Source organism: Theropithecus gelada, chromosome 5 (assembly GCF_003255815.1).
Source record: "Theropithecus gelada isolate Dixy chromosome 5, Tgel_1.0, whole genome shotgun sequence".
Taxonomy (NCBI): domain Eukaryota; kingdom Metazoa; phylum Chordata; class Mammalia; order Primates; family Cercopithecidae; genus Theropithecus; species Theropithecus gelada.
The window spans coordinates 14,591,035-14,617,868 of NC_037672.1; the positions used below are offsets into that span (position 1 = coordinate 14,591,035).

General features: G+C 42.5%; 2 protein-coding genes and 1 pseudogene across 3 annotated transcripts in view; 2 read left to right on the forward strand and 1 right to left on the reverse strand.

Annotated features, from left to right (window-relative positions):
• Positions 1 to 11,478, forward strand: part of BST1 (bone marrow stromal cell antigen 1) — a 32,513-nt gene extending 21,035 nt beyond the window's left edge. For both annotated transcript variants that reach the window (XM_025386807.1, XM_025386808.1), the window contains exons 8-9: positions 2,351 to 2,410; positions 11,046 to 11,478. In XM_025386807.1, the coding sequence (XP_025242592.1) occupies positions 2,351 to 2,410; positions 11,046 to 11,151 (166 nt within the window). In that variant the 3' untranslated portion in view covers positions 11,152 to 11,478. The remainder of the gene's footprint in view (positions 1 to 2,350; positions 2,411 to 11,045) is intronic.
• Positions 10,293 to 10,953, reverse strand: LOC112625142 (annotated as a pseudogene).
• Positions 11,479 to 13,370: 1,892 nt separating the features above from the next.
• Positions 13,371 to 23,785, forward strand: LOC112625238 (prefoldin subunit 1-like). The gene is given in 3 exon segments (XM_025386474.1): positions 13,371 to 13,511; positions 23,339 to 23,498; positions 23,501 to 23,785. Coding segments are annotated over 3 exon segments (486 nt in total). The 5' UTR covers positions 13,371 to 13,470.
• The last annotated feature ends 3,049 nt before the right edge of the window (positions 23,786 to 26,834 follow it).

Genomic DNA, 26,834 nt, shown 5'->3' on the forward strand with positions numbered 1-26,834 from the left:
TTGTAATGTCATTTATTAGTTTTATCTGTCTTTAAGCTTTAAACTCAGTGACAGAGCTGAGTTTTGAACCCAGCTTTGCATGGCCTTAAAGCATGCTCTTTCCCTCATGCTACCAAGCTCTTCCTTCCTTAATCAAAGCTCCAGTAGTAAATTTTAAAAAATATTCAATTCTTGGCTGAGCGCGGTGGCTTATACCTGTAATCCCAGCACTTTGGAAGGCCAAGGTGGGCGGATAACGAAGTCAGGAATTTGAGGCCAGCCTGGCCAACATGGTGAAACCCCATCTCTACTAAAAATACAAAAATTAGCTGGGCGTGGTGGTGGGTGCCTGTAATCCCAGCTACTCGGGAGGTTGAGGCAGGAGAATCACTTGAACCCAGGAGGTGGAGATTGCAGTGAGCCGAGATCATACCATTGCACTCCAGCCTGGGTGACAAGAACAAGACTCCGTCTCAAAAAACCAAAAGAATTCAATTCTTACTCCAAAACAGCTCAATAGCCAAGCACAGTGGCATGCACCCGTAGTTCCAGCTACTTGGGAGTCTGAGGTGGGAGGATTGCTTGAGCCCAGGAGTTCAAGGGAACAGTGAGCTATGATGGGGCCACTACACTCTAGCCTAGGTGACAGAGCAAGACCTGGTCTCAAAATAAAACAAAGCAAACTCCCTGCCATCAACCCCTCAATACCAAACCAAACAAAGCAAAAAAACAAGCTCAATGATGGAGAAAATTGTAGCTAAAATTTTTGCATTCACAACCACTTTGCTTTGTTTTTATGTCATTGGGCTGAGCTGTAATAGCCAGGCCAGAGCCCAAGTCTCCTTCCCCCTTACAGCTGCCCTGGGTCTGGACTTATATCCTTCCTCTCCATTGGTGTCCCCACCTCAGTCGGCCTCAGGGCTCTTCTCTTCCAAGCCTGACTCAGTAAAGAAACGAGGAAGCTCCCATTTCTTTACTGCCCATAAATTGTTTCTGTGTTAGTGTCAGGAGCAGAGAGGATACAATAAAAGGTATAACATGGGAAAGTGACAAGGGTTAACATAACAAATCCAACTCCAACCCAGATGTGAAAACCTCCTGCCCCTCACAATTCAGGTGACACTGCCTTCTGCCCCACATCAGTTGAAGGTTCTCCCTGAGGTGCTTGCCCATTTTGGAGGGGCCTTATCTTTTCACAGCCTCCCTTACCTCCTGGTTGGTTTCTGCCAGCACTGTGTTGAATCAGATTCAGTGAAACTCCATGCCTGTTTTTGGACATACACAATGACAGATAATTACTCTTATTAAAAATATGTGCATCAGGTAGACATTAATGAAAGGTAGCTGAGTCAAGGACAGAAGACATGGCATGCCATAGAGAGAACAGTACCACGTTCCTGTTCTTCCATAGTCCCCTGCAGTGATCCTGCCACAGAGATCCTGTCTAGGCTTGTCTCCTACCTAACTCCCCATGTGCCACCAAGACCTGGCTCCTGTCTTCATTGCTGCTTCCCTTCCCCACCCTTGGTGCCTTGGAACTTCACATCTTCTCCCTCTACTGTGCACAGAAAGTTAGCGTTCCTCTCTGATGCCTGAGCGCTGACCATCACCCATGTGGTTCAAGTCCACCCTTCTGCCCAAAGTACTTTTCAGGTCATACTGTAATGTCATACATGCATACAAGAAGTGGTTAGAAGCCCTGGAGTCAGCCTGCATAATTCAAGTTCAGCCCTTTAACTTGCTGCTGTGAGAACTTGGGCAGGTTACTGTGGTCAGCTTTCTAATTGTAAACTGGAGAAGATAAAGCACCTATTCCATTTGGTTGTTATGAGGATTAAATGACATGATCCTCACAAAAGATATAATCAAATGCCTTGGTACATAGTAAGTGCTTGATAAATGCTGGCTAATATTTTTATTTGTTTTATTTTTTCTAGACACAGGTCCTCACTCTGTTTTCCAGGCTGGAGTGCAGTGGTGCAATCATAGTTCACTGCAGCCTTGAACTCCTGGGCCTCCCGCCTCAGCCTCCCAAGTAGCCGAGACTATAGGCATGAGCCTCTGCACCCAGATAATTTGTAGACCTTTTTTTTTTTTTTTTTTTTTTTTTTGTAGAGCCAGCGTCTCACTATGCTGCCCAGGCTGGTCTCAAACTCCTGGTCTCAAGCAGTCCTCTGCCCCAACCTCCCAAAGTGCTGGGATTACAGGCGTAAGCCACCGTGCTGGGCCACTAATATTTTTAGAGGAAATAGTTTGTGTATTCTTTGAGGTCAGAGAATACTATATCTCCAGGACTTTTCAGGCAAGCCATAAATGTTTGATGGATGAAAGTTATTTAAATAATCCCTTAAATATTATTTTCTTTCTGTAGACCAGTGAAGCTCTTACAGTGTGTGGACCACAGCACTCATCCTGACTGTGCCTTAAATTCGTAAGTAAATGTCTTAACTCAGGTCGTTCTTTCCCAAGATAACCATCTCCTTTCAGAAGTTTTCAGTTCACAAACATAAACATATTATCAAACGCAGATGTTAAGTGTGCTCATTTGGTTCTGGTTTGGCGTTATTTTTATTTATATGTATCTGTCTTAGTTTTTGTACAAAAAGCAATCACGCTACACATAACGTCCTGCTGTGAGCTTTCTTCGCTTGCCGGTGTAATGCGGCCATCCTTTGAAGTTTGTTCATACTTTCTGTCCCAGTCTGCTAGTGGCTGTAGAGCAATCTGTAGGATGGTCACACCACCTTTTATGTAATCCCTTCTGAGTCGTGGGCTGGCTTGTTTGTATGTTGTTGTTGTAGTTTTTTTTAGCTATTATAAACAATACTGAAATATAATCCTTGATTATATGCTTTAAGCTGTTGTGCAAGTATTTGTGTAGGATAGATTCCCAGAAATGGAACTGCTGGGTTAAAGAATGTGTGTATTTTAAATTTTGGTGTGTTCTGCAAAATTCTGATATGTTTCAGAAAGGCTGTGCCAGGATACACTCCCACCACCAGTCTATGCTGGGAGTGCCCCTTCTCCACTCCTCCACACTATGCATTTTCTACATCCATATCTGTATCTGTGCCTGTACCTATAGCCATATCACTTTAGCCAATCTTAGGGGTAAAACATAGTGCATTATTGTCATTTCAGTTTGTGTTGGCCAGGAGATTTCTGATCCCTCCACTTGAATTATCTTATGAAATCTATTTACTAACATCATGCTTATCCTGCCAATCCACCTCAGGTGTGCTTTCCTCTATGAGACTTTCCTCATTCTCCAGGTTGATTGAGGAACTCTCTTCTCTTTGCTCCCAAGGACTTTGTGCACAATCTGATGACAGCGCTTTACTCTTCCTAGCCCTGCTGTCGTTCATTCTGTACCATCTGCCTGCCTCACTCTGCCTTCCTCTTTGTGTTTCTCTTAGTATTTTTCATTAGAGTTGCACATAGTGGGTGCACCATCAATGCCTGCAGGATCCATTCGTCCATCTACAAGAGAAGAGAACTAATCAGAGTGCACAGCAACTATATGCTAGGCATTTGCTGTGTGCACTACATAAAATACTATGTTTATCTGAATAATTAGTAAGTTTAAGAGAGTCAGGCTGGGCATGGTGGCTCATGCCTGTAATCCCAGCACTTTGGGAGGCTGAGGCAGGTGGATCACCTGAGGTCAGGAGTTCGAGACCGCCCTGACCAACATTGTGAAATCCCATCTCTACTAAATACAAAACATTAGCTGGGAGTGGTGGTGCATGCCTGTAATCCCAGCTACTTGGGAGGCTGAGGCAGGGGAATCACTTGAACCCAGTAGGCGGAGGTTGCAGTGAGCCGAGATTGTGCCAGTGCACTCCAGCCTGGGCAACAAGTATGAAACTCCATCTCAAAAAATAAAATAAAATGAAATAAAATAAAATAAAATAAGTAAGGTAGAGAAGGAGAAAGAGAGAAAGAGATAAAGCACATGCCCTGGTGAGCTGGCTTGTCATCCCCATATAGTTCTTCTCTTCTTCATTTAGTAATAGAACCCTTGAATTTTAGATGGGTTCATGGCTATCAAGAATAACTATCCTAGCCTCCCTGTGGCCAAGTGACATGTGCAATTTCTGGGTTTAGCACTTGAAAGGAAGGGGCATACATTCCCTTTCTCCTTTTATGCTGGCTGGTATATGGGCCCACAAGATGTGGAGGTGAGCTGTCTTCAACTGGGCGTGGCAGAGCAACACAGCAAAAGGAAGCCAGGTGCCTCTGTACCATGGCGTCACTCTACCAGCCCTGGAGAGTTACTGAGAGAGAAATAAACATCTATCTTCTCTAAGCCACTGTCATTTAGACAGAAGCCAGACTTTCATTTGATCCAGTGTGAGTAGGTTCATATTCTCCCTTCAGAAGCAAAGAAACTCTGGCTCAGAGAAGTTAATGAAGGACTCACCCAAGACCACCCAGCTAGTGCAGGCAGAACCAGGATCTGAAGGAGTCTGAGAACTGTCAAAATTCACTCTGGCAGATTTCTTGCTCTTTGGGCCAGAAATTAGGACAACAGACCCATAATCTCCAGCATGTATTCTAGGAGCCAACATCCCAGGGTTCGGTGATGGATTTAAGTCCTCTCCTTATGCTCTAATACTATTCGTTCCCTGTGAATCTGGCATGCATCATTTCTGAGTCCTCTCACAGTAGATAAAGAACAGCCTGTGAACCTGGGTCTCTCACAGGAGATAAAGAACAGCCTGTGAACCTGGGTCTCTCACAGGAGATGAAGAACAGCCTGTGAACCTGGGTCTTTCCTTTCCTCACCTGAAAATGAAGTCCACCCTCACATCGCTGCTGCTCAAAAACCTTCAAAGTTCCCTACTACCAAGTTCAGACTTCTGGTCCCATCTTACAGGTTCATCATACTCTTTCCAGACACGTCACCCACTGCTTCTCACCTGGAACTTTTATTTCAAGGCTAGTTTTGATCCACTTCCCGTAAGATATTACATGCTTTCTTGCTCATCAGCCTGTGGAAACACCGTTTTGGCAGCAGTAAGCACTCTGTTCTTACTGAGTTAGTCAGATGATCTGAAATTGTCAGTTTTCTTATCTACAAAGCCTCCGTGAGGTTACTCTGATCCCTGATCTCAATATTTAAAATTATAGCCTCCATCTCACAACTGTGGCTCTTCAAAACCATCATGTGACTGTATTTTTTTCTTTTTTATAGTGTTTATCTTCTGACTGACCTACTTGTGAAGTTCATTCTTTTTTTTTTTGTTATTTTTATTTTTTATTTTTTTTTTGAGACAAGGTCTCTCTCTATCACCCAGGCTGTAGTGCAGGGGCACAATTACAGCTCACTGCAGCCTTGACCTCCTGGGCTCACATGATCCTCCCACCTCAGCCTCCCAAATAGCTGGGGAAACAGGCACTCACCACTATGCCCAGCTAACTTTTAAGTTTGTGTTTTTTTTTTTTTTTTGTAGAGATGAGGTCTCACTGTATTACCCATGCTGGGAAGTTCATTCTTTAGCGCCTCCCACCTGTTAGAACATGAGCTCCAGGAAGTCAGGGACTTTGACCTGTTTTGTTCACTGGTGATGGCATTCTAAGGACCTAAAACAGAGCTTGCAACCTGGTAGACCCTTAGGAATGAATGAATGCACCGAATAGATGAATGAATGACTGAATGATTGGATTCTACCCTGGAAAGGCATAGATTTAAGAAGAACGATATTCAAAGGTTCTGGACAACCAAAATGCTATACAACAGCTTCAGATAAGTGCCCAGAGGCTGCATATGCAGAAGTTCTACATTTTGATTGCAAGAAAAACAATCCTTCTGAGGGTCACTTATGTGGAAAAGGGGGGAATGAAGTTGTTGAAAAGATTTAGTGGTATAGACTTTCTAAGGAACCTGCAACCTTGTAAGGCTTGGATAGGGAAGTGTCCGTGGTGTTAGAATTACTTAGGATTGTATGGGTTTACTCTTTGTCTCATTAATAAGACTATCAACCTATACAGAAACAGACCATGTAAAATTCCTTGTTGTAAAACCCATTGCACCCTACACCACCATTCCTGAAATGGGCAAATGGTGCCATCCTAGCACCAGTGCCTTGGGTTAGCTCCCCTGCTGCAGGAAGCATAAGGAGAACGAGGGCAGCTCTTCTCACTTTTCCTTGGTATTTCTTTTTTCTTTTCTTTTCTTTTCTTTTTTTTTTTTTTTCTGAGACGGAGTCTCGCTCTGTCGCCCAGGCTGGAGTGCAGTGGCGTGATCTCGGCTCAGTGCAACCTCCACCTCCTGGGTTCAAGCAATTCCCCTGCCTCAGCCTCCTGAGTTTTCTCAGTATTTCTGAGCATTTTGCAGTGTCAGGCTTCCAGCTGGCACTCTGGAGTGATCATCTCATTTTACTCCAACCACGTTCCTGGAAGGAGGACAGTTTGATTGTCAGCAATGATGCTGGTTCAGAGAGATTAAGCGGTCACTCAGTGTAACTCAGAGGCAGAAGCAAAACCGACGTTTGTCTGCGTGTAAAGTTCTCATTCTTCCAACCACACCACACTGCCTTAAAATGTCTCTGGGGCTCACACCGCAGCAGGTAGGTAAGGGGTTTGCAGTTCCTGACCTGTTCTTTCCTGTGTGTGGGCATTCTTTCAGTGACTGTTGGTAGACATTTTTTGACAATTCTGCCCGATTCCTTTGAATGTCAAGGATAAAACTCTCTTTCACTCTGCCAAGATTTTCTCCAACTTTCATCACCCTGGCAGGAATTTTACTAATCTCTTTTTTAAACATTCTAGTAGTGAATATTCATAGATAATTTACAAAAGAGAAACCAGAAATAGCAAATGTGCAAAATTATTTAATCGCTCTAATAATAATGGAATACAAATTCAGCAAGGTGTCATTTTCACCTAAACTTTTTTGACATACATTAAAACATAGCAGAAAAGTGTTATAGAGATATTATTGAAGCTTGATGTCACTGTAAATTGATAAAGTGCTTTGGGAAAACAATTTGACAATATGCGTCAAGAATTAGAAAAGTATCACAGTCTTCGACCTAGGTCAGACTTTAGGGTACTTTTGGTGCCCTATTCTAAAGAAGTGATTCAAAATGCGCATACAGCTTATAAGCTCAAATATGTTCGCCAGAGCATTCTTTATAATACTGAAATATTGGGAACTAGGCCCAAATATCCACTGACAAGTAAATGGTTACATCAAAGGGTACACTTACTGGAGGGAATAGAATGTAGCTCTTAAAACAATGGTAGGATAATCACACGGCAAGCAGGAGACCACATGAATAATCTAAGAGGAAACCTTAGATTATAAGGTCAATAAGTGCCAACCTTAGCGCTTATAGATAATAATATTGGCCAAAAATTCAGTAGACTTTTAATCTGCAGGATTGGTGATGATATGAGAAAACAGACATATAGTGTTGGAATGAGGACTCAGTGTGGCGCTGAGGGCCAAGGGCAAACATCAGATCTCTTAACTTGGCCGGAAGTCTCTGTCCTAAATGCCCCAGGCCGCAGAGACAGGACTACTCATCTCCACTTGTTTAGGAATAGTGGGGTAAAGGGCTTTTAATCTGAAAAGGTTTCAAATGAAATAAACAACTGTTGATGTAAATCCACCCATGTTATTGTTTTGTGGTAAATTTAGGGACAATCTGTATGTTTTGGTATTTAATTATTGGCAATATTTTAGAGAATGTAGCATATAAGAACAGCTGTTGGATTAAACCTGTGATGCCAGTATATCTATTAAGTAACTAATTCTTTTTCTTTTTCCTTTTTTTTTTTTTTTTTTTTGGAGACAGGTTCTCACTCTGTCATCCAGGCATGGAGTGCAGTGGTGTGATCATGGCTTATTGTAGTCTCAACCTCGTGGGTTCAAGTGATCCTCCTGCCTCGTCCTCTCAAGTGGCTGAGACTAGAGGCCCACGCCACCACTACTGGAAATTTTTCTTTTCTTTTTTCCTTCCTTCCTTCCTTCCTTTTTTTTTTTTTTTTTTTTGATGGAGTCTCGCTCTGTCACCCAGGCTAGAGTTCAGTGGCTTGATCTTGGCTCATCACTGCAGCCTTCACCTCCCGGGCTCAAGTGATTCTCCTGCCACAGCCTGCCGAGTAGCTGGGACTACAAGTGTGAGCCACCACGCCTGGCTGACTTTTGTATTTTTAGTGGAGATGAGGTTTTACCATGTTGGCCAGGCTGGTCTCAAACTCCTGACTTTAGGTGATCCTCCTGCCTTGGCCTCCCAAAGTGCTGGGATTATAGGTGTGAACCACCATGCCCAGCCAAGTAACTGATTTTAGGCTTGGGACTTTTAGTAGGAAGTTATAAGAGAATTTTACTAAGTTTTGAACTAGTATTGGAATTTGTAAAATAATTAAGATTAAATTTTATACATTTATTAGGTTTACTACAATCAAGTAATTGAGAAAGTTCGGCTAATTTAAAGTCATTTAAAATTTTTTTAAAAAGATATAATATTTTAATACTTAAGTCGAAAATAACCTGAAGCCTTGCCCAGTGGCTCATGCCTGTAACCCTAGCACTTTTGGAGGTCAATGTGGGAGGATCACTTGAGCCCAGGCATTCAAGACCAGCCTAGGCAACATGGCGAGACCCCGCCTCTACAAGCAAACAAACAAAAAATTAGCTGGGTATGTTGGTGTGCACCTATGGTCCCAGCTACACAGGAGTCTGAGGCAGGAGGATTCTCTAAACCCAGGAGGGTCAATGCTTCAGTGAGCTGTAGTCACGCCACTGCACTCCAGCCTGGGTGACAGAATGAGACCCTTTCTCAAAGAATAATAATAATAATAATTTAACCTGAAATAACTTGGGTTTAAAACATCACGTGAATTAAGTAACTGTGACACATCCTTAAGAGTGATTGTCACAGTTCACTAGGTTTTTAAATAGTACAATGTGATTTATAAATTATATAAAAGGGCATGGGAAAATTAGGCTTTTGAGTGTATAAATGTAATAACAAGAATTAATTTTAAAAATCAAAGTAACTGCAAACAGTGCAGTTACTCCCTCAAGTATAGTCTCACATCGACAAGAAAAGCTTTTTAAGTTACAAAGTGACAAACCAATGCACAGAATATGAACCCAGACATGTAAAGCAGAAGAAAGCAAAACAGCATGTTTCTATTTGTGCATGATAATGGATGTAAGTGTGATAGAAATAGGTCTGAGAAAGTAAACTCCAAGCTGCTAACTGTGGGTTCCTTCTAGGCAAAGGAATAGGAACTGGCAAAAGATGAAGGGAGACTGTCATTATTAGTGTATTTAATTATGTGTCATTTTATTTTTTTAAAAAGTAAAGAAAAATGTAACCTTATGTTAATTAGTTAATTATTTGAAAGCAAAAGTCATTTTAAATTTTGAGTGAATCAAGTCTGGGACATTAACTGCATCACAGGTGCAATTGTACAAAATGTCCGGTAGGTGGAGCCCTAATACAAACCTGTGGGTGAGATTTATTTAGCAAAAAAGAAAGGAGGATCACCATTCAAATGGAGTCAGGAATTTTTAAGGACAGGGCCGCTAGTCCAGAGCCATGGGATATATTTCCAAGCCAACATTAGATGGTTTCATAATTTTAAAAATTCATCTTTTAGTTAGTTTAAAAGAATTCAGTAATTTCTCTTTTTACAAACCCAGTGGTCAGATGCTGTTTACTATGAATAGGGTCCATATTTTGGGCGGGCCCTCTGTTGATGTCTTTGTGTCAGGACACTTAAACTCTGACAATGTAGCCATCAGTAGGGAACCTGGCTAACACTGTGTTCCATCCATACAATAAAAATTCATCCACAAGGAAGAATGAATTAACTCCCTGTGTACCAATATGGAAGCATGTTCAAGATATGATGCAACACACGTTGTAGGTTCCATTTGTACTTAGATTAAAGGATATATAAAGACATTTAAGGATAACTTGCAGGGCAGCAGCAGGTCCTGTTGTCTAGAGAAGGTTTTTGCTCGGGAAACAATGTCTTGAGATGGTATTTCAATGACATGTGTGCTTAGGATTTCAGAAATAGGAATTAGTTCTATTAAGCAGGTTTAGCATGCATGTGTGCATTGCATTCCTGGAAAGAGAACTCAAACTATCAAAGTTGGTTTTCTATGGAAAATGCAAATGGAGAGACTAAGAGACTTTTACTTTCCACTTTATAACTTCCTATATACTATGTAAATTTCTCCACGGTGTGCACAATTTGCTTTTTTTGTTTCTTTCTTTCTTTCTTTTTTTTTTTTTTTTTACTGGTAGCAGTATAATTTATTCAAATGTGCCTTAATATAGGTGCTAGGGCTTGCCTATGGTGCTCTTGATATATAAGGCCAGGACATTCTGCCAGTTTTTCTTGAGCAATGTCACCAAGAAGTTGACAGGCAGGTGAATGTTACACACAAGCTCATTGTCTGTCCTTTTCACGTGGCCAACAGCCACAGCCAGACATAACACGTTCTTCATTTGGAACTTGATTATGGACTTCATCTCATCCACTTTGGCCACCATGTTTTTGTTGTGTGTGCCAGCAGGGAGGGGACATTTCCTGCCTTATTTAGACCTGGGCCGAGAATTCGTGGGATGTGCTTGATCAGAGACTCTGAGGCCAAAAATGCATCATACTCTTGGCCAGCTTCTTGACCAATTTTCTATTCTTGTTGAGTTTTCTCAGTACTTTGTTTTCCATGTGGGGGATATCCACAGCCTTCACCTTGTCACAGTGCTGCTGGTTTTCAGGACACACACGAAGAACTTGGGGCGGGGAATGGACTTAAGCCTGACGGTGCCTGAGAATCACTTGTCCTTCTGGGGAGTCATAGTTCTTCAAGCTGATCTGCAACTCCACCGTCTCCAGAAACTTGGGGTCCTTGCGCTGGTTCCGGTGCAGGACTTCCCGCACTGCCTCCTACAGGGTGTCACGGGAGACTGCTGCTCCTGGCTTCTCCCTCCACGCTAACCAGAAAAGAGACTAATACTGCACATATATTTTTGAGTGTAGATTCCATACACCAATGCTGACACTTTCTCTATTTCCTTGTTAATTTGCAGGGCAGCAGCCACTACTCAAAGAAAAGCCCCAAGTCTTTATGCAGAACAAAGTGCGGTTCTTATCATTCCCCTCCTTCTGGTGCTGGCTTCCGGGACTCAACTGTAACTGGGAACTGTGTTGCGCTAACCCTCCTCCAGCCCTGCAGCCTCCCCTTGCAATCATCTTTCCTGTTCTGTGTATACCAAATGATTCTGTTGTCTAAAGAAGCTCTTTGCGGGGAAAACGATGTCCTGAAATGGTATTTCAATGAGACATATGCGCAGGATTTCAGAAACAAGAAATTAGTTCTATTTAGCAGGTTTAAAAATGCTGCATTAGAATTAAAGCAAGTTATTTTCTTACTTTTATAATGACACAAAGCACTGGGAGTCAGACTGCTTGTATATTATCAAACATTTTTAGAGAATTCTAATAAAGCTGTATTTTACATCATCTATATTTTCCTGTATCTCCAGCAGCACGCACACTGCATGCTTGTTGATCACTTAAGACATATGTATACTATATAAATGTATGCATATATATTTTGTCTGTAAAGATTTCATTTATTTGGTATAAAGATGTTCAGTTACTGGTTCCTTTTTGTTTTGAGAGACAGAGTTTCGCTCCTTTGCCCAGGCTGGAGTGAAGTGGTGAGATCTCAGCTCACTGCAACCTCCGCTTCCAGGATTCAAGCAATTCTCCTGCCTCAGCCTCCTGAGTAGCTGGGATTGCAGGTGACTGCCACCTTGCCCAGCTAATTTTTGTGTTTTTAGTAGAGACGGGGTTTCACCATGTTGGCCAGGCCAGTCTCAAACTCCTGATCTCAGGTGATCCACCCGCCTCAGCCTCCCAAAGTGCTAGGATTACAGGTGTGAGCCACCACACCCAGCCATAATAGTTACTTATAATGAGGGAAAAACCCAAAATGTCCAGTAGTATTTACATATTTACTGAAACTGTTTGGAACTTGTATTAGTTGGATCTTGCATTGCTATAAAGAACTACCTGAGACTGGGTAATTTACAAAAAAAATAAAAAAGAGATTTAATTGACTCACAGTTCTGTGTCCGGAATTGGTTCCTTCTGGTGGGTTCTTGGTCTCGCTGACTTCAAGAATGAAGCCGTGGACCTTCGTGGTAGTGTTATAGCTCTTAAAGATGGTGTGTCTGGAGTTTGTTCCTTCAGACGTGCCCGGAGTTTCTTCCTTCTGATGGGTTCGTGGTCTCGCTGACTTTAAGAATGAAGCTGTGGACCTTTGCAGTGAGTGTTACAGCTCTTAAAGGTGGTGCGGACCCAAAGAGTGAGCAGCAGCAAGATTTATTGTAAAGAGCAAAAGAACACAACTTCCACATTGTGGAAGGGGACCCAAGTGGGTTGCCACTGCTGGCTCTGTGGCCAGCTTTTATGCCCTTATTTGGCCCCACCCACATCCTGCTGATTGGTCCATTTTACAGAGCGCTGATTGGTCCATTTTACAGAGTGCTGATTGGTCCATTTTACAGAGTGATGATTGGTGTATTTACAATCCTTTAGCTAGACACAGAGTGCTGATTGGTGTATTTTTACAGAGTGCTGATTGGTGCATTTACAATCCTTTAGCTAGACACAGAGCGCTGATTGGTATGTTTTTACAGAGTGCTGATTGGTGCATTTACAATCCTTTAGCTAGACAGAAAAGTTCTCCAAGTCCCCACTGGACCCAGGAAGTCCAGCTGTCTTCACCTCTCAGTTCCACAGGCTTACAGGAAGCATGGCTGGGGAGGCCTCAGGAAACTTTTGATCATTGTGGAAGGCAAAAGGGAAGCAGGCATGTCTTACATGGCCAGAGAAGGAGGAAGGGAGTGAAGGAGGAGGTGCTACATGCTTTCAAACAACCAGATCTTGTGAGAACTCTGTCATGAGACAGCACTAGGGGGATGGTGCTAAATCATCAGAAACTACCTACATGATCCAATCACCTCCCACCAGGCCCCACCTTCAACAATTCAATATGAAATGTAGGTGGGGATACAGAGCCAAACCATATCAGAGCCATTTACATGGGTTTTAATATATTTGTAGAATGGAGTATCATTCAACAAGTAAAAGCCATGTTTACCAATTCAAATGTCCTTCAAATGGTGAATGAATAAACTAACTGGTAAATCTATACCATGGAATACTACCCAGCAATAAAGGTAACTACCTTGATATATGCAGCAATATGGATGAAACTAAAATGTGAGAGCTGCCACACCAAAAGGCTACCAACTATACGATTCTATTTATATGAGATCCTCGAAAAGGCAGAACTGTAGGAGCGGAGGGCAGACCAGTGATTGTGGGTGTTGAGGATGATTAGGACTAGAGGGAGGCGCTGACTGCAAAGTGACACTGAGAGAAAAATTTGGGGAGCGATGGAACTGCTCTGTGTCTTGATTGTGGTGGTGACTGCATGAATCCATGTGTTTGTCAACACTCATGGACCTGTATATGAAAAAGAGTAAATTTTATTTTATGTAAGCTAAAAAGAAATGTTTTCAAAGAACATTTAATCACATAGGAAAATGTGTAAGAGATAAAATATAAAACTTTATCGTGTGATGCCAATGTCTAAAGTAAGATACAAATTTAATATATTATGAATGTGTGTGCAGATGACATACATATATTATAAATGAACGACACAAAAGAAAATAAACCAAAAGGCAAAGCAGTTTTCTTCAGACGGTGGTCTTATTTTATATCTGACTTTTGATATTTTTGTGTTTTCCAAATTTTCTCCAATGAGTATGTGTTGCTTTTATTATCAGAAAAAGAGAAACACAAACACACACACACACACAGACACAAACATCATATGTGTAGTAATTTGACCCAACATAAAACGTTTCCAGAAGGGAAAAATAAAACCAAAAGCTCATCACAGACACTTCTGTGATCTCTTTACTGCTTGTTTGACCTAAAGCAAGTGTGGGTCGTTAGGCTTGAAAGCTGATGATTCTAATTCTGATGCCCCAGGGCCAGCAAGTGGCAGAGGAGCTCCTTACCTTCCTGTAGGGTGCTATAGATCTCTGTAGAGAAAACGACCATGCAGCCCCGGTGACCCCAGGCAGCAGCAGGACATCTCTCCAGCCCTACAGTTCTGAATACCAAGCTCTCTCTTCCATACCCTGCCACCCCCATCTCTGGAGAGATCCTCCTGGCAGTGTCGTTACTCAATTTTTGTGGACACTTGACCAAATATTCACTATAAAACTAGGAAAACACACAGCTTTATGGTTATTGCATGTATATAGATATATATTAGGTTGGTGCAAAAATAATTGTGGTTTTTGCCATTAAAAGTAGGGGCAAAAACTTGAGGTCAGGAGTTTGAGACCAGCCTGGGCAACATAGTGAAACCCCGTCTCCACTAAAAATACAAAAATTAGCTGGGTGTGTTGGTGTGCGCCTGCCCAGCTACTTGGGAGGCAAAGCAGGAAAATTGCTTGAACCTGGAAGATGGAGGTTGCAGTGAGCCGAGATCGCGCCAGAGCACTCCAGCTTGGATGACAGAGTGAGAATCTCTCTCTCAAAAAAATAAACAAACAAACAAACAACAACAAAAAAAAACCCCTGCTATTTGAAAAACAAAAAAGCCTGATATTACTTTTAATGGCAAAAACTGCAATTACTTGCACCAACCTAATAGAGAAAACACAATGTATTTAAAACTCAACCTTGTGAATATCTAGAGATCCTCTCAGACACTGGGCTGACTTCAGTCTCTTTCATTTGAAATCAGACAATGGCTTTCTAACTTGTTTCCTGTGCCTTCTGCCTCTTTCTCTTCCGACTTTTCATCTCCCATCATTACCCCCACTTTGTGGGGTCTACACACAGGTGTGCCCTGCCCCTGGTGCTCAATCCAGGGGTTGTCCCTCCATTGCAGGAGGGGCCAGGCTACTTGACTGTCACCATCGGTCACCTTCGTCATGACCACAGCAAGCATTCACTGAGTTATACTTGTCATGCCTTCCAGTTTCCATGACCAGCATACTCCAAAGCACCTGGCAGAACAGTGGATTCCTTCCTCCGTGGGATGCTGTGGGGCCAGGTTTTGGTAGCATTACCGAAACACCAGGGTTTTCTCTAGGTCCTGCTGCTCACTGCACCGAAAGCAAGTCACTGAGATGAGCATTGCCAGAGAAGAAGGCTTTTTTGGGTGCTGCAGCCAAGAAGAAGGGGAGATCGGTCTCAAAATTGTCTCCTTGGCCAGTCGACTAAACTTAGGGGTTTATATAGCAGGAAGGAAATGTAACTATATGTGAGAAAACAGGAATGAGGGAGGGGTAAGGAAGAGAAGCTGCTAAATAGGAATCATGATTGATGAAGTGTCTGGCATCTAATTGTGTGGATGTGGTGGTCTGGTGAGTTTTGGTTCCTTGATACTAACTGGGTGGCCTAAGGGTCAGTTTCCTGAGGAAGGAAGTCAGATAAGACAAATGTAAGTTTCAACCTTTAAGATGAGAGGGTCAATTTTCATGTTTATCCAAAAAACAGTAGACATCTCTTCTCTGGGCCAGCTGGGCTGGTTTCAGTCGGACACTGCCACAGGGAGCAGGCAGGAGCGGGAACCAGGCCACACTCAGAAGGGTTAAGGAAAGAGACTATGGGAAGGGAGACTGCAGAGAAATGAAATCCATGAAAATCTGGCATGTGGTAGAATGTTCATTTGGTTAGCCACTGGTGTGTATTGTAAAAGTGGTATCAGCTTCTTACAGAAGGTGTGCTCAGCTGGGCTCCTCTAACCAAGTTGCTTGGTGCTCTACCCAGACGTGCTCTCTACTCTCTCCCTCCTCAGGGTCTTTGAATGTGTTGGTCTCTCTGTGTTGATTTTCCTTCCTGCCCTGTCTCCCATCTGGCAGACACTAAGACATACCTTAAACATCACCTCCTCCCTGGATCCTTCTGTTGACCTCTCTCCCTGAAAAAGAGCAAATAATTCCCTAACAGGGCCCATCTCCATGGTGTTAGCATTATTTGGGTCCTTGCCTGACTTCACCCTGGGACTGTGGCTTCTTTGTAGACTCACCCATCTTTGCAGCCCTAGCCTAGCCCTGCCTGGATGAAGTAGACCTTCCATGTGTGAATAAACTAAGTTTAATAGAGGAGAACACAGGGTGGGGGATTATTTAGCTTTCTTTTGTTGGAGGAGGCCAAGGAGGGTACAAGGGAAGATTAATAGCATGGTGTGCCATGCTTTCCTGTATTTATGCCATACTTCCATAAAACACTTGAAGTGTGTGATATTGCTAGGGTGTGTGAGGGGAGCAGTGAGGGAAGATGACAAGCAGCATAAGACTTTTGGGTACTCAGAGAAAGAGAAAAAGACCCAACCAACCAACTTCCAATTCATAATTCATGGTTTGTCTCAGGACCGTCTGGCTCCTCAGGCCAATCCCATGGGAGCCCCAGCCAAGGGGTGTCTCTTAGGCCAAGCTTGGAGAACACAGTGTCTGCTGCCTTCATGTTGCCTGGGTTACCAGGGGACTTAGCCACTCACAGCACAGTGACCTGCGACTCAATTACAGAAATGCCATTTTGAGTTCCACAGGAAAAAATAAGGCTTTATTTTTAAAAACTAAACATAACTTCACTTTTTCCTGAATATAAGAGTAATAATGGTTGCTTACTTGAAAAAATCTACACAACACAGAAAAATTAGGAAGAAGGCAATAAATCTCATCTGTCATACCACATGCAGAGTATCAGACATTTTTCTATGTGTTTTTATGCTCATATTTATATTTTTAGACCTAAGAGGCTATGTGGGACATTAGGAGTGCAGCCCAGAGCAGAACCATTCAACTGCCAGTGCTAGCCTTTGTACAAGGTAAATCACAAGTTTCAAACATATCATTGCCTCCTGACTGGTCTCTCTGCTTCTGCTTGGTTTCTCCTTCAGCCTAACTTCCACAATGCTGCCAGAGCAATGTCCTACGCTAGGGTCCTGAGTGCATTGCCCTCTTGCTCAAAATCAGCAATGGTTTCCTACCCTTGGCAAGATAGATTTCAAATTTTACAATCTGCTATTCAAGAAGCCAGGCCCAGTGGCTCATGCCTATAATTCCAGCACTTTGGGAGGCCAAGGTGGGTGGATCACTTGAGGTCAGAAGCCCTGGACAACATGGTGAAACCCTGTCTTTACTAAAAATACAAAAATTAGCTGGGCGTGGTGGCACGTGCATGTAATCCCACGTACTCCAAAGGTTGAGGCAGGAGAATAGCTTGAACCGGGGAGGCGGAGGTTGCAGTGAGCCAAGATTGCTTCACTGCACTCCAGCCTGGGTGATAGAGTGAGACTCTGTCTCCAAAAAATAAATAAATAAAATAAAATAAAATAAATCTGCTATTCAAGATCTTTCCATTTGCCCCTAAACTGCCTTACTAGGTCTATGTCCCAGGAGACCCCACTGCACTCTCCATGAACTCTCAGAATACTCTCAGTTCCCTATTCTCAACATAAGCCTTTGGATCTGGTACCTTTGCTCACCTCCTCCTTGAAGCCTTACTTAGTTCTAGATCCATTTGTTTTTATATCTCTCTTGAGGACAGCAACTTTACCTCTTTGTCTTTGTGTCCGTCATAATGCTTTACCCTGACCAGCCACGACCTCATTGGCATTTGATCAGATTGAGTGAGATCCTTGGGTTTAGGGAATCAAGACAAGAGAAATGTGGAGGCAGCCTAACATTGTGGCAAAGAGCATGGACTCTGGCACCTAACAGGTTGGCCCACGTCCTGCCTTCAGCACTTGCTCGCTGTGTGGCCTTGGGCAAGTCACTTACCTGACCTGAGCTGTATCACCTTGTGTGTAAGCAGGGAATATAAGTACTCATAATTCAATGAGTGAATGTGCATAAAGAACCCAGAACAGTGCCAGGTGTATAGTAGATCAGCCCTGTGTAAGTGTTATTTGCTAGTATTGTTGTTATTACTACTAGAGTTGTTTGATAGCTGTCTAAACACCATCTGCAATACAGCACTCTCTGCAGATCAGAAGTTACTGTGCACTGGGCATTCTGTGAAGTATTTTCATACACGGCCCCTTTCAATCCTCACTCGACCCCATGGAATCAGTTCTCTTATTATTCTATTTTACAGATGAGAAAACATAGACATAGAAAGCTTTTCTTATGTGGCCAAGGTCACCTCTCTTGACCTCGGTTCCTCCCTGGTCTGGGCAGCAAGGGTGGGTGGCGGGGAGCCTTGGCAAAAACAGCCAAGAAAACCAGTCTCGTGTGTCTTCAACAAACAGGTCCCAGCACCAGCTCCATGCCTGGCACACTTAATGGGTACTTAATGTTTTTCTACCAAGTGAATGAACAATGCTAAGCATTTGACCAAAAGAGAAATGCACATGGAAGACCCCTGAGCACAAGGACTATGTGGGCACATGAAGAACTGAGGTCTACTCTTTCCTGTCCTGCCCTAGGTACCAGGTACTTTACACTTGGCTGTATTCCCTCTAGCACGATAGACTTGGTAACAAGGGACTTTCTGAACCTGAAGAGGAAACTGTTCAGGTGAGGAGTCTATGATGTTGGTCAATATAAAAGGAGAAAAAAATCCTAAAAACATTCCTAAATATTGGTTGATTTAAACATATATGTTGGAAGGTATAAGAGTTTGATAAAAATAAAATTAACTAAAAAATCCTTGATGACCTTGATGGGAAGTGGGAATGGCCACGCCTTGGCCAGCTGATGGCTTACCTGTTTGAAGTTCACCTTCAACACAATTGTTACAGACTGAACTGCGTTCCCTCAAATTCATAGTTCGTTACGGCACCCTAGTAAGCCAACATGACAATGAACATTTCCAAAGTAAAGACTAGAAGCAGGCATGTGCCAAGTGAACACTAGCTTTTTAAAATTTCTTCAGCTGTGAAAATTGAGGTTTGCCAAAAGGTGCCAAATGAACATGGCTGATTGAGAAGTAATCCCGGTTCCACTAACCTGAGAGACAGCCCAGGCAAGCTGACCTGGCTCCTAAGGCTCATTTCCATTTAGTCAGTCTTTCTGAAGTTTCCCAGGGTGAGAAAGTGGAACTCAGGACAATGAATCGTCATTGGAGACTCTGCAGTTGCTGGAACTTAATTCACAGGCATTTGAAACCCAGAACTCAGCTTTACTCTTCTCAGGAGACTTTTGGCACCAAAGAGAAGGGCAAATTGAAAGCCCATGCTGGAGAACAGGGCACAGCTGTTGCTGAGACTGGGAGCTTGTTTTTAAAGACCTGGTGAGGGTTTCAAACACCCACATGCATAACCAATGAAGCAGGTTGGAAAATCTGAGCTATGCTTATTTCACCATAATTACTCATTACTTGAAGTCTTATGTATTCGTGTTTTCTTGGTAGTCTCTTTAAAACATATTTCAATATGAGACGTATATGTATTAAATCACTCCACTTAACATTTTAGGAATACAGTTTTGTTTTTCCCCTAAAAGATGTATAACGCAGCAGGTTCTCTAAAGCACATGTATTCATTGTTATGTGATTTGGGCCTTTGAAAGTTCTTTTATCATGTAGCTATTAAAGGGTAGCTGTCAGAATTACCCAAACTCTTCACTGAAATGACTTACTTATTTGAGAAAAATACATGTTAAAAAGCCAAACCAAGTGTGTGTGTGTGTGTGTGTGTGTGTGTGTGTGTGTGTGTTTCTCCCCTGCACAAAAGTAGAAGGGTTTTCATTTGGCTTGTGCCAGCTGTACCTTTATGACTTTGCTATAGGACATGTGACATAGTAACTCTAAGACAGTGCTTGTAAAATTTTTAAATAGTTAACATACAGTGGCAAGCTCTCAGGGGAACACATTAAACTTGATTGAATTTTGTAGGGTACAATGATCTGTACAGAATTATAATCAGAGTGAAGTCATTGTTCACCATTGCTGCTATTAATAAAATTTGGTGATAGGAGGGGGAAGGAGAAAGGGAGGGAGGGAAGTGGGTGAGAGAGAGAAAAGGAGAGGGAGAGACAGAGAGAGAGAGACAGAGAAAGAGAGGGAGGAAGGGAGAGAGATAGAGATAGAGGGAGGAAGGGAAAGAGATAGAGATAGAGAGAGACAGGGAGAGAGTGTCTCTCCTGACCCTCACTGGCTGATAACTAAATTAGTTGGGGGAGGGGGGTACTGAGTCTCGTTCTGTCACGCAGGCTGGAGTGCAGTGGCACCATCTCGTCTCACTGCAACCTCTGCCTCCCAGGTTCAAGTGATTCTCATGCCTCGGCCTCCCTGGTAGCTGGGACTACAAGGGAGGCGCCACTATGCCTGGCAAATTTTTTGTATTCTTTTTACTAGAGACAGGATTTTGCCATGTTGGCCAGGTTGGTCTCAAACTCCTAACTGCAGTGATCTGCCCACCTTGGCTTCCCAAAGTGCTAGGATTATAGGCATGAGCCACCATGTCGGGCCTAAATTAGTAGTTATTATCTACTTTCATTTGTGTGATGAAGATGAAACAGAGTTCTTTGGGATTGTGCACTAGGGGAAACCTTAGATAGTCTAGCATCAGGAGAGGAGGCTTTCCAGAAAAAGTGTTCCTTAAGTTGAGCCTGGAAAGATGAGGGCTATTAGCCAGATGAGAGGTGAGGCTGTGAGGGAGTGGACTGGAAGTATTTTCAGGTAGGGAGACTCATCTACACAAAGGTTTATGTTCCCAACTACTGAGTTTGTCTTCAGCATTTGCGCTTTATTTATTTAACAGATTTATTAATTTGTTAAATTATAACAAATATGTGACAGCAGAGCTGAGGATATTAAAATAAAATGTAATTTTATTTCTTATATCATATGTTGGTGAAGAAGGAGCAGCAACAGAGGCTGGAGCATTATTTACAAACCAGATTATTTGTCTGGAGATTCCCAGGGCAGCAACTGGGACAGGGGGTCCTGAATCCCTCAGACTTTAGGCCATAAGCCAATGACCATTTTCTGTAAAAGGTGAAATAATACTTTCAGCTTTGCTGGCCATGCAACCTCTGTCGCAACTACTCACCTCCGCGGTTCATGAGGGGTCCACAGGGTTCATGATCCCTCATGAACGGCAGAGTTGAGTAGCTGCGACAGAGGTTGCATATATTTACTCAGTCAATATTTACTGATGATATTGATTAGGAGTCTTGGGAAGAGCAGTGACAGTGTTTGGCATTATATCCAGGGAAAAAAGATTGGATTTGGCCCTGTTACTTACTCCTCCTCCAACAAAGTTGTCAAATGGGGTTGCTACAGACAAGTCGAATCACAGATTGGAGATCAGCTCCCATTATGTAACAGCTGGATTGTCAGGCTTCCCTCTAGGGGCCATCCCTGTCTACAGCTGGGGTGGACAGGCCAGGGAGGACACCATACTTGGAGTAGAGTAACCTTGTCCAGGAGTAAAACATGGCCCAAGAATTCTGTGCTCCTAGCAATCCTATTATTATAGCAGTGCTTCCTGATGAGAGAGGAAAGGTAAGAAGAGGAAAGCTGAGGCAGATAGATGGGGAAAGTACTGAAACATTCTGTTCACGTCCTCAATAACCTTCATGAAAAATCAGTCATAGGTGCTCCAAACCTCCAAGGGGCTTCCAAAATTGTGTGCAGGGAAAGCTGTAATTCATAGCCTTATTGAGAGCATGTGTCAATGGCCCGTAGCAGGGGCCCATTCTGGCTTTTGTACAACCCCAGAGACACACGTGGGTTTTCCATTTTTAAATGGTTGAAAGAATCAAAAGAAGAACATTATTTCATGGCATCTGAAAACTACATGAAGCTCAAATTTTAGTGTATAAAGTTTTACTGGAACTCAGCCATGCTCGTTCGTTTATGCTTATCTACTCCGCTTTCGAGCTACTGCAGAGTTGAGTAGTGGCAACAGAGGTTGCCACAAAGCGAAAAGTATTATCTCACCTTTTAGAGCAAATGTTCATTGGCTTACAGCCTAAAGTCTGAAGGATTCAGGAGCCCCTGTCCTGGATGCTGCCCTGGAAATCTCCAGATGCATAATATGGTTGGTGCATAATGCCTGGGTCTCTGTTGCTGCTGCCTCCTTCACCGGCACACAGTATAAACAAATAAAACTCCATTTTATTTTAACATGCTCAGCTCTGCTGCCAAAGCTGTGATAAGCTCAGAAGCAGTGTTTCAGGGTTTGGGATGGAGAAGAAGGTGGTCTCTTCTCTTGCGCATCAAGGGATCCTCTTTATTATTTAAGCCAGATTACATTTGCTATGGTTTGAATGTTTGTCCCTCCAAACCTCATGCTGAGATTTGATCTTCAATGTGGCCACGTTCAGAGGTGGGGTCTAGTGGGAGGTGTTTGGGTCATGGGGGTCGATCCCTCATGAATTCAGTACTGCTCTCCCTTGGGGGTGGGTGGGTGAGTTCTCACTCTGTTAGTTCCTATGAGAGCTGATTGTTAAAAAGAGCCTGGCACCTGTCTCCCTCCCTCCTTGGCTTCCCCTCCCGCCACGTGATCTCTTTGCACACTCTGGCTCCCCTTCCACTTCCACCATGAGTCAAAGCAGCCTGAGGCCTTCACCAGATGCAGATGCCCAATCTTGAACTTTCCAGCCACCAGAATTTTGAGCCAAATAAACCGCTTTTCTTTATAAACTGCTCAGGCTCAGGTATTCTGTTATAGCAACACTAAACAGGCTAAGACACAGTTTTTGACTGACTTTGAATTTCTTTAGAAAGCAGACCCTGTGACAGAGAATAAGTCCAGGGAGCTTATTTGGGAGGTGATAAACTACCTGAAGATACAGGAAACACTGACGAAGAAGTGGGAATTGAGTTAGGGACGGCAGGAAGCCAATACAGTGTTATCAGGCTGTTAGCACTGAAGGAAACTAGGGTTGAAGCCTGCTGGGGAACTAAGGTGTATAGTGCAGAATGTACCTCAGACTGATTGTACCTGAGACAGGAGGAGGTTGAGATATTTATCCATTTGTCAGTCATGGGTTCAGGACTGTTCCCAAGAGGACATGGGCCTGCCCTTAGATGGCAACTGGCACCAGCTGCAGCAGAGATGGGATGGACAGAAAACAAATTCATATGAAGTTTCAGATGAACCACTTATTTACAAGGAGGACAGTTTTGAAATTAATTTTTCCTTATAATTTAAGGTACATAAAGGATGCATAAACAGACCTTTTGAAGTATGTGCAAATCATGAACCCACTTTCAGTTTGTTGCACCAACTTCCACAAGTTACAATGTCAGAGGAAACAACAAAATTCCCTTGCATAACTTTACATTTAAATTAAATTCAGACACCAAGATGGTGACCCCCATGGATCTTCACAGAGCTTCAAGCCAAAGTTTTTGACACTGAACAGACGGTGAAGCTTACAGACATACCGACTAGACAGCTAAACAGAACAAAAAAGCATGCACATCTTACAGATGCAGAGATCATGACTTCAGGGGATGAGACTAACCTGTATGAAGGTGTAGGATATATGTATGAAGACGAAGAATGTTTATTCTTCAATCCAAGGAGGCAGTTCACAATAAGCTGTTAGAAAGTCAGAAAATAGAAGAAGAAAAGAAAATTAAAGAACCAAAACAGAAAAAATCCTACCTAGAGCAGAATGTTAAGGAAGCTGAGGGCAACATCTGGGAGATGCTGATGGCACAAAACGCCCAGTTGGGAGCCTCTGGGGGAAGCTCTTCCTCTTGCCCCTCCTATTCCTGGCAAGGGCAGAGAGGTCTGTGCAGGGAAACACTCTCTCTTCTGCCCTGATGGATGTTTTACCTAGATGGCCTAGCAATATCACATGTTCTACATAATCCTGAGCCCCTCTTGTATCCCAATCCTGAGATTTTTACCCTGGCTTTGCCTCCCCTGCTCAGAACACTCTTTTCTGTTGGTGTGAGTCATGAGCTCCCAGGAAAGGGAAGATGGGAGCCAGGACTGATAGGAGGCTCTGTCTGAGGCTTCCATTAGGGACGCTGGTCAGGCCAATAAACGGCATCTGTCCCACTCTGCTACATCTGCTTTTCTTGAGCCGAGGGATAGGAATGGAGGGTGAGAGAGGCAGTGCTTATCTCCATCACAGCTCCTGCTCCCTCTGCATTGGAGTCTTTCTTTCCTTGGAGGATGGGATCTTGTCCTCTTACTTTTCCTTTTCTGGATCTTTGACTGACCCCTTCACCTTCTGGGCCTCTATGTAGTATACAGATGAGGAAGAAAGAAGACTTATACCCGTAACTGAATTTAAGTGAAAAGAAGAGTGGTTCCTTTATGGCAGTCTGCCTACAGATTCCTTTCCCTGCTTTCTCTCATACCTTCTGTATTAGTCAATTTGAACACTGCTATAAAGAGCTGCTCGAGACTGGGCAATTTCTAAAGGAAAGAGGTTTAATTGACTCACAGTCCCACATGGTTGGGGAGGCCTCAGGAAACTTACAAATCATGGTGGAAGGCCAAGGGGAAGCAAGGCACCTTCTTCACAAGGTGGCAGGAAAGGGAATGACACAGGAGGAACTGCCAAACACTTATAAACCCATCAGATCTTGTGAGAACTCACTCACCATCAGGAGAACAGCGTGGGGGAAACCGCCCCCATGATGCAATCACCTCCACCTAGAGTCTCTCCCTTGACACATGGGATTATGGGGATTACAATTTAAGATGAGATTTTGGGTGGAGACACAGGCAAACCATATCACATTCCAAAAGAAAGTTCAACAATAAGCAGCACTTCCAAGACTCTCTCCCTCTGGCCAATATCATAAGATGGACACTGTAATTGTGAGGCTTAGGGGCAGAGGAGTGCTGGAGCTGGCTTATACCCGCTCAGGAGGGCTGGTTGTTCAATTTACATGAATTTTGTTGCAAGCCACTTGTTAAATACACCCATTACAAAAATTATATAAATTTGAAAACCGTGTTAAAAACAAGGATAATGAATGTTCAAAGCTCAAAAAACATTCAGACGAACACAGAACTGATTTGTATGAAGAGTTAAATTTTTTGGAAAAAATTTTCTGTAAGTCATTGCTTCTAGATGTACTAAAATTCATATAATGAAATATTTTTTCAGATTTATTCCAATGCTATAAAACATGTTTAGCATTTCAGTAGCAGTTGTATTAGCAGAAAATTCTTCTAAAATTTAAAATTATTAAAATTATCTGCAACTTTGCAGGTTATAAAAGTGTTTGATATAACTTTCAATTATATTGATCAATAATGAAGTTGCAAAAAGCATAAATGTTGATACCTAATAAATAAATTTACAGAACAATGAATTAGAGAAATCTCATAATAAATCAAGGTGTCACATTAAGAAAGTATTATTGTTTACTATATCATATAAAATTATATATTATACATTGAATTATATACAAATATAAAATTATGACACCAATATTTTCTTGCAATTTGTAAGTTTGTGTTATTATTCATGATCACTATTACTCTGATTACATTTTATTAGTAACATAATATTTTTAAAGGAAAATGTATTGTTTTAGTATATTTAGCTTAGCTGTACTTTTTTTTCTGCTTTTTGAACAAAGTGTTTCACATTTTCATTTTGCATTGCCTCCAAAATTATGTAGTTGGCCCTGCCTTTAAAATCATGGTTTCTTCTAGGTAATATAGCTGAAATGTCAGGATCCAGGTTGTGCACTGTCTGCAGAGCCCTCTCTTGTTCTTAAGGTCGTTCAAAATCAAGAGCCTTCTGAATTACACGATTAATGGATCAGAACCATGTTCCCAAATGTGGTTTGTGCTGTCTTCAAAATCCAGAGAACCCTTCCATGGGCTGTACTTCTTTCATAGTGGTAGGAAGATGAAATAACATATCCTTTATTTTGTAGGGGATACTCTGGAATGTCCCCAGACCACTGGCTCACTATAATCTCAGTCCCAAATCTTTGTAGGGTTTATCTCCCACCCTCTGGCCTGCATGTGTTTTAGTAGGGCATCTCGAAGCCTTGCCACCTTATGATTACTAATTTTACTTAACATGATATTATCAATATAAGGGGGCCAGACTGACGTTACATAGAATGTTTAGACAAAGATTAAGGTTCTTTTAGACTACACAGGGATGGAGGAGAGTAGAGCTAACATAGCCCTTGGGCAAGATGGTGAGTTACCTGCATAGTCAAGGTGAATGAACTGCATCTTATTCTTCTTCCCAAAGGAGACTGAAAATCAGGTATTTGCAGTATACCAAGAGTCAAAGGCTGTTATAATTTGCTGTCATAAAATACCACCATCTGGTACTGCAACTGCAAACTGGGGCTACCACTTGGTTAAATTATCTGACATAGTCCATTTAGTGTTTGGTTTTTTTCCAGGGGTTAGATTGATGAATTAAAGGAGGATATGATGAAATCACCACACTGTTCTTTCTTTTTGAGTCTCTAAGGGTGGTTCCAAGCCCTTGCATTACGCTGTGTCTTAGTTTATTTCCTACTGCTGTAACAGAACACCATAGACTGGGTAATTTGTAAAGACAAGAAACATTTCTCACAGTTCTGGAGACTGGGAAGTTTAAGAACGTGGCACTAGCAACTGGTGGGGCCATTCCATAGCAGAAGGCATAGCAAAGTGAAGAAACATGTGCATGAGGCAGGGAGAGAAGTGTGCCAAACTCATAATTTTTACCAGGATTCCTGCAATAACCAGCCCACTCCTGTGATAACACCATTAATCCCTTCATGAGGGCTCTGCCTCTTAAAGGCCCCACCCCTTAATATGATTACTGTGACAATTGGATCTCATCATAAGTTTGGAGGGAACATTCAAGCCATAGAAACCTAGGATGTGGTATTGC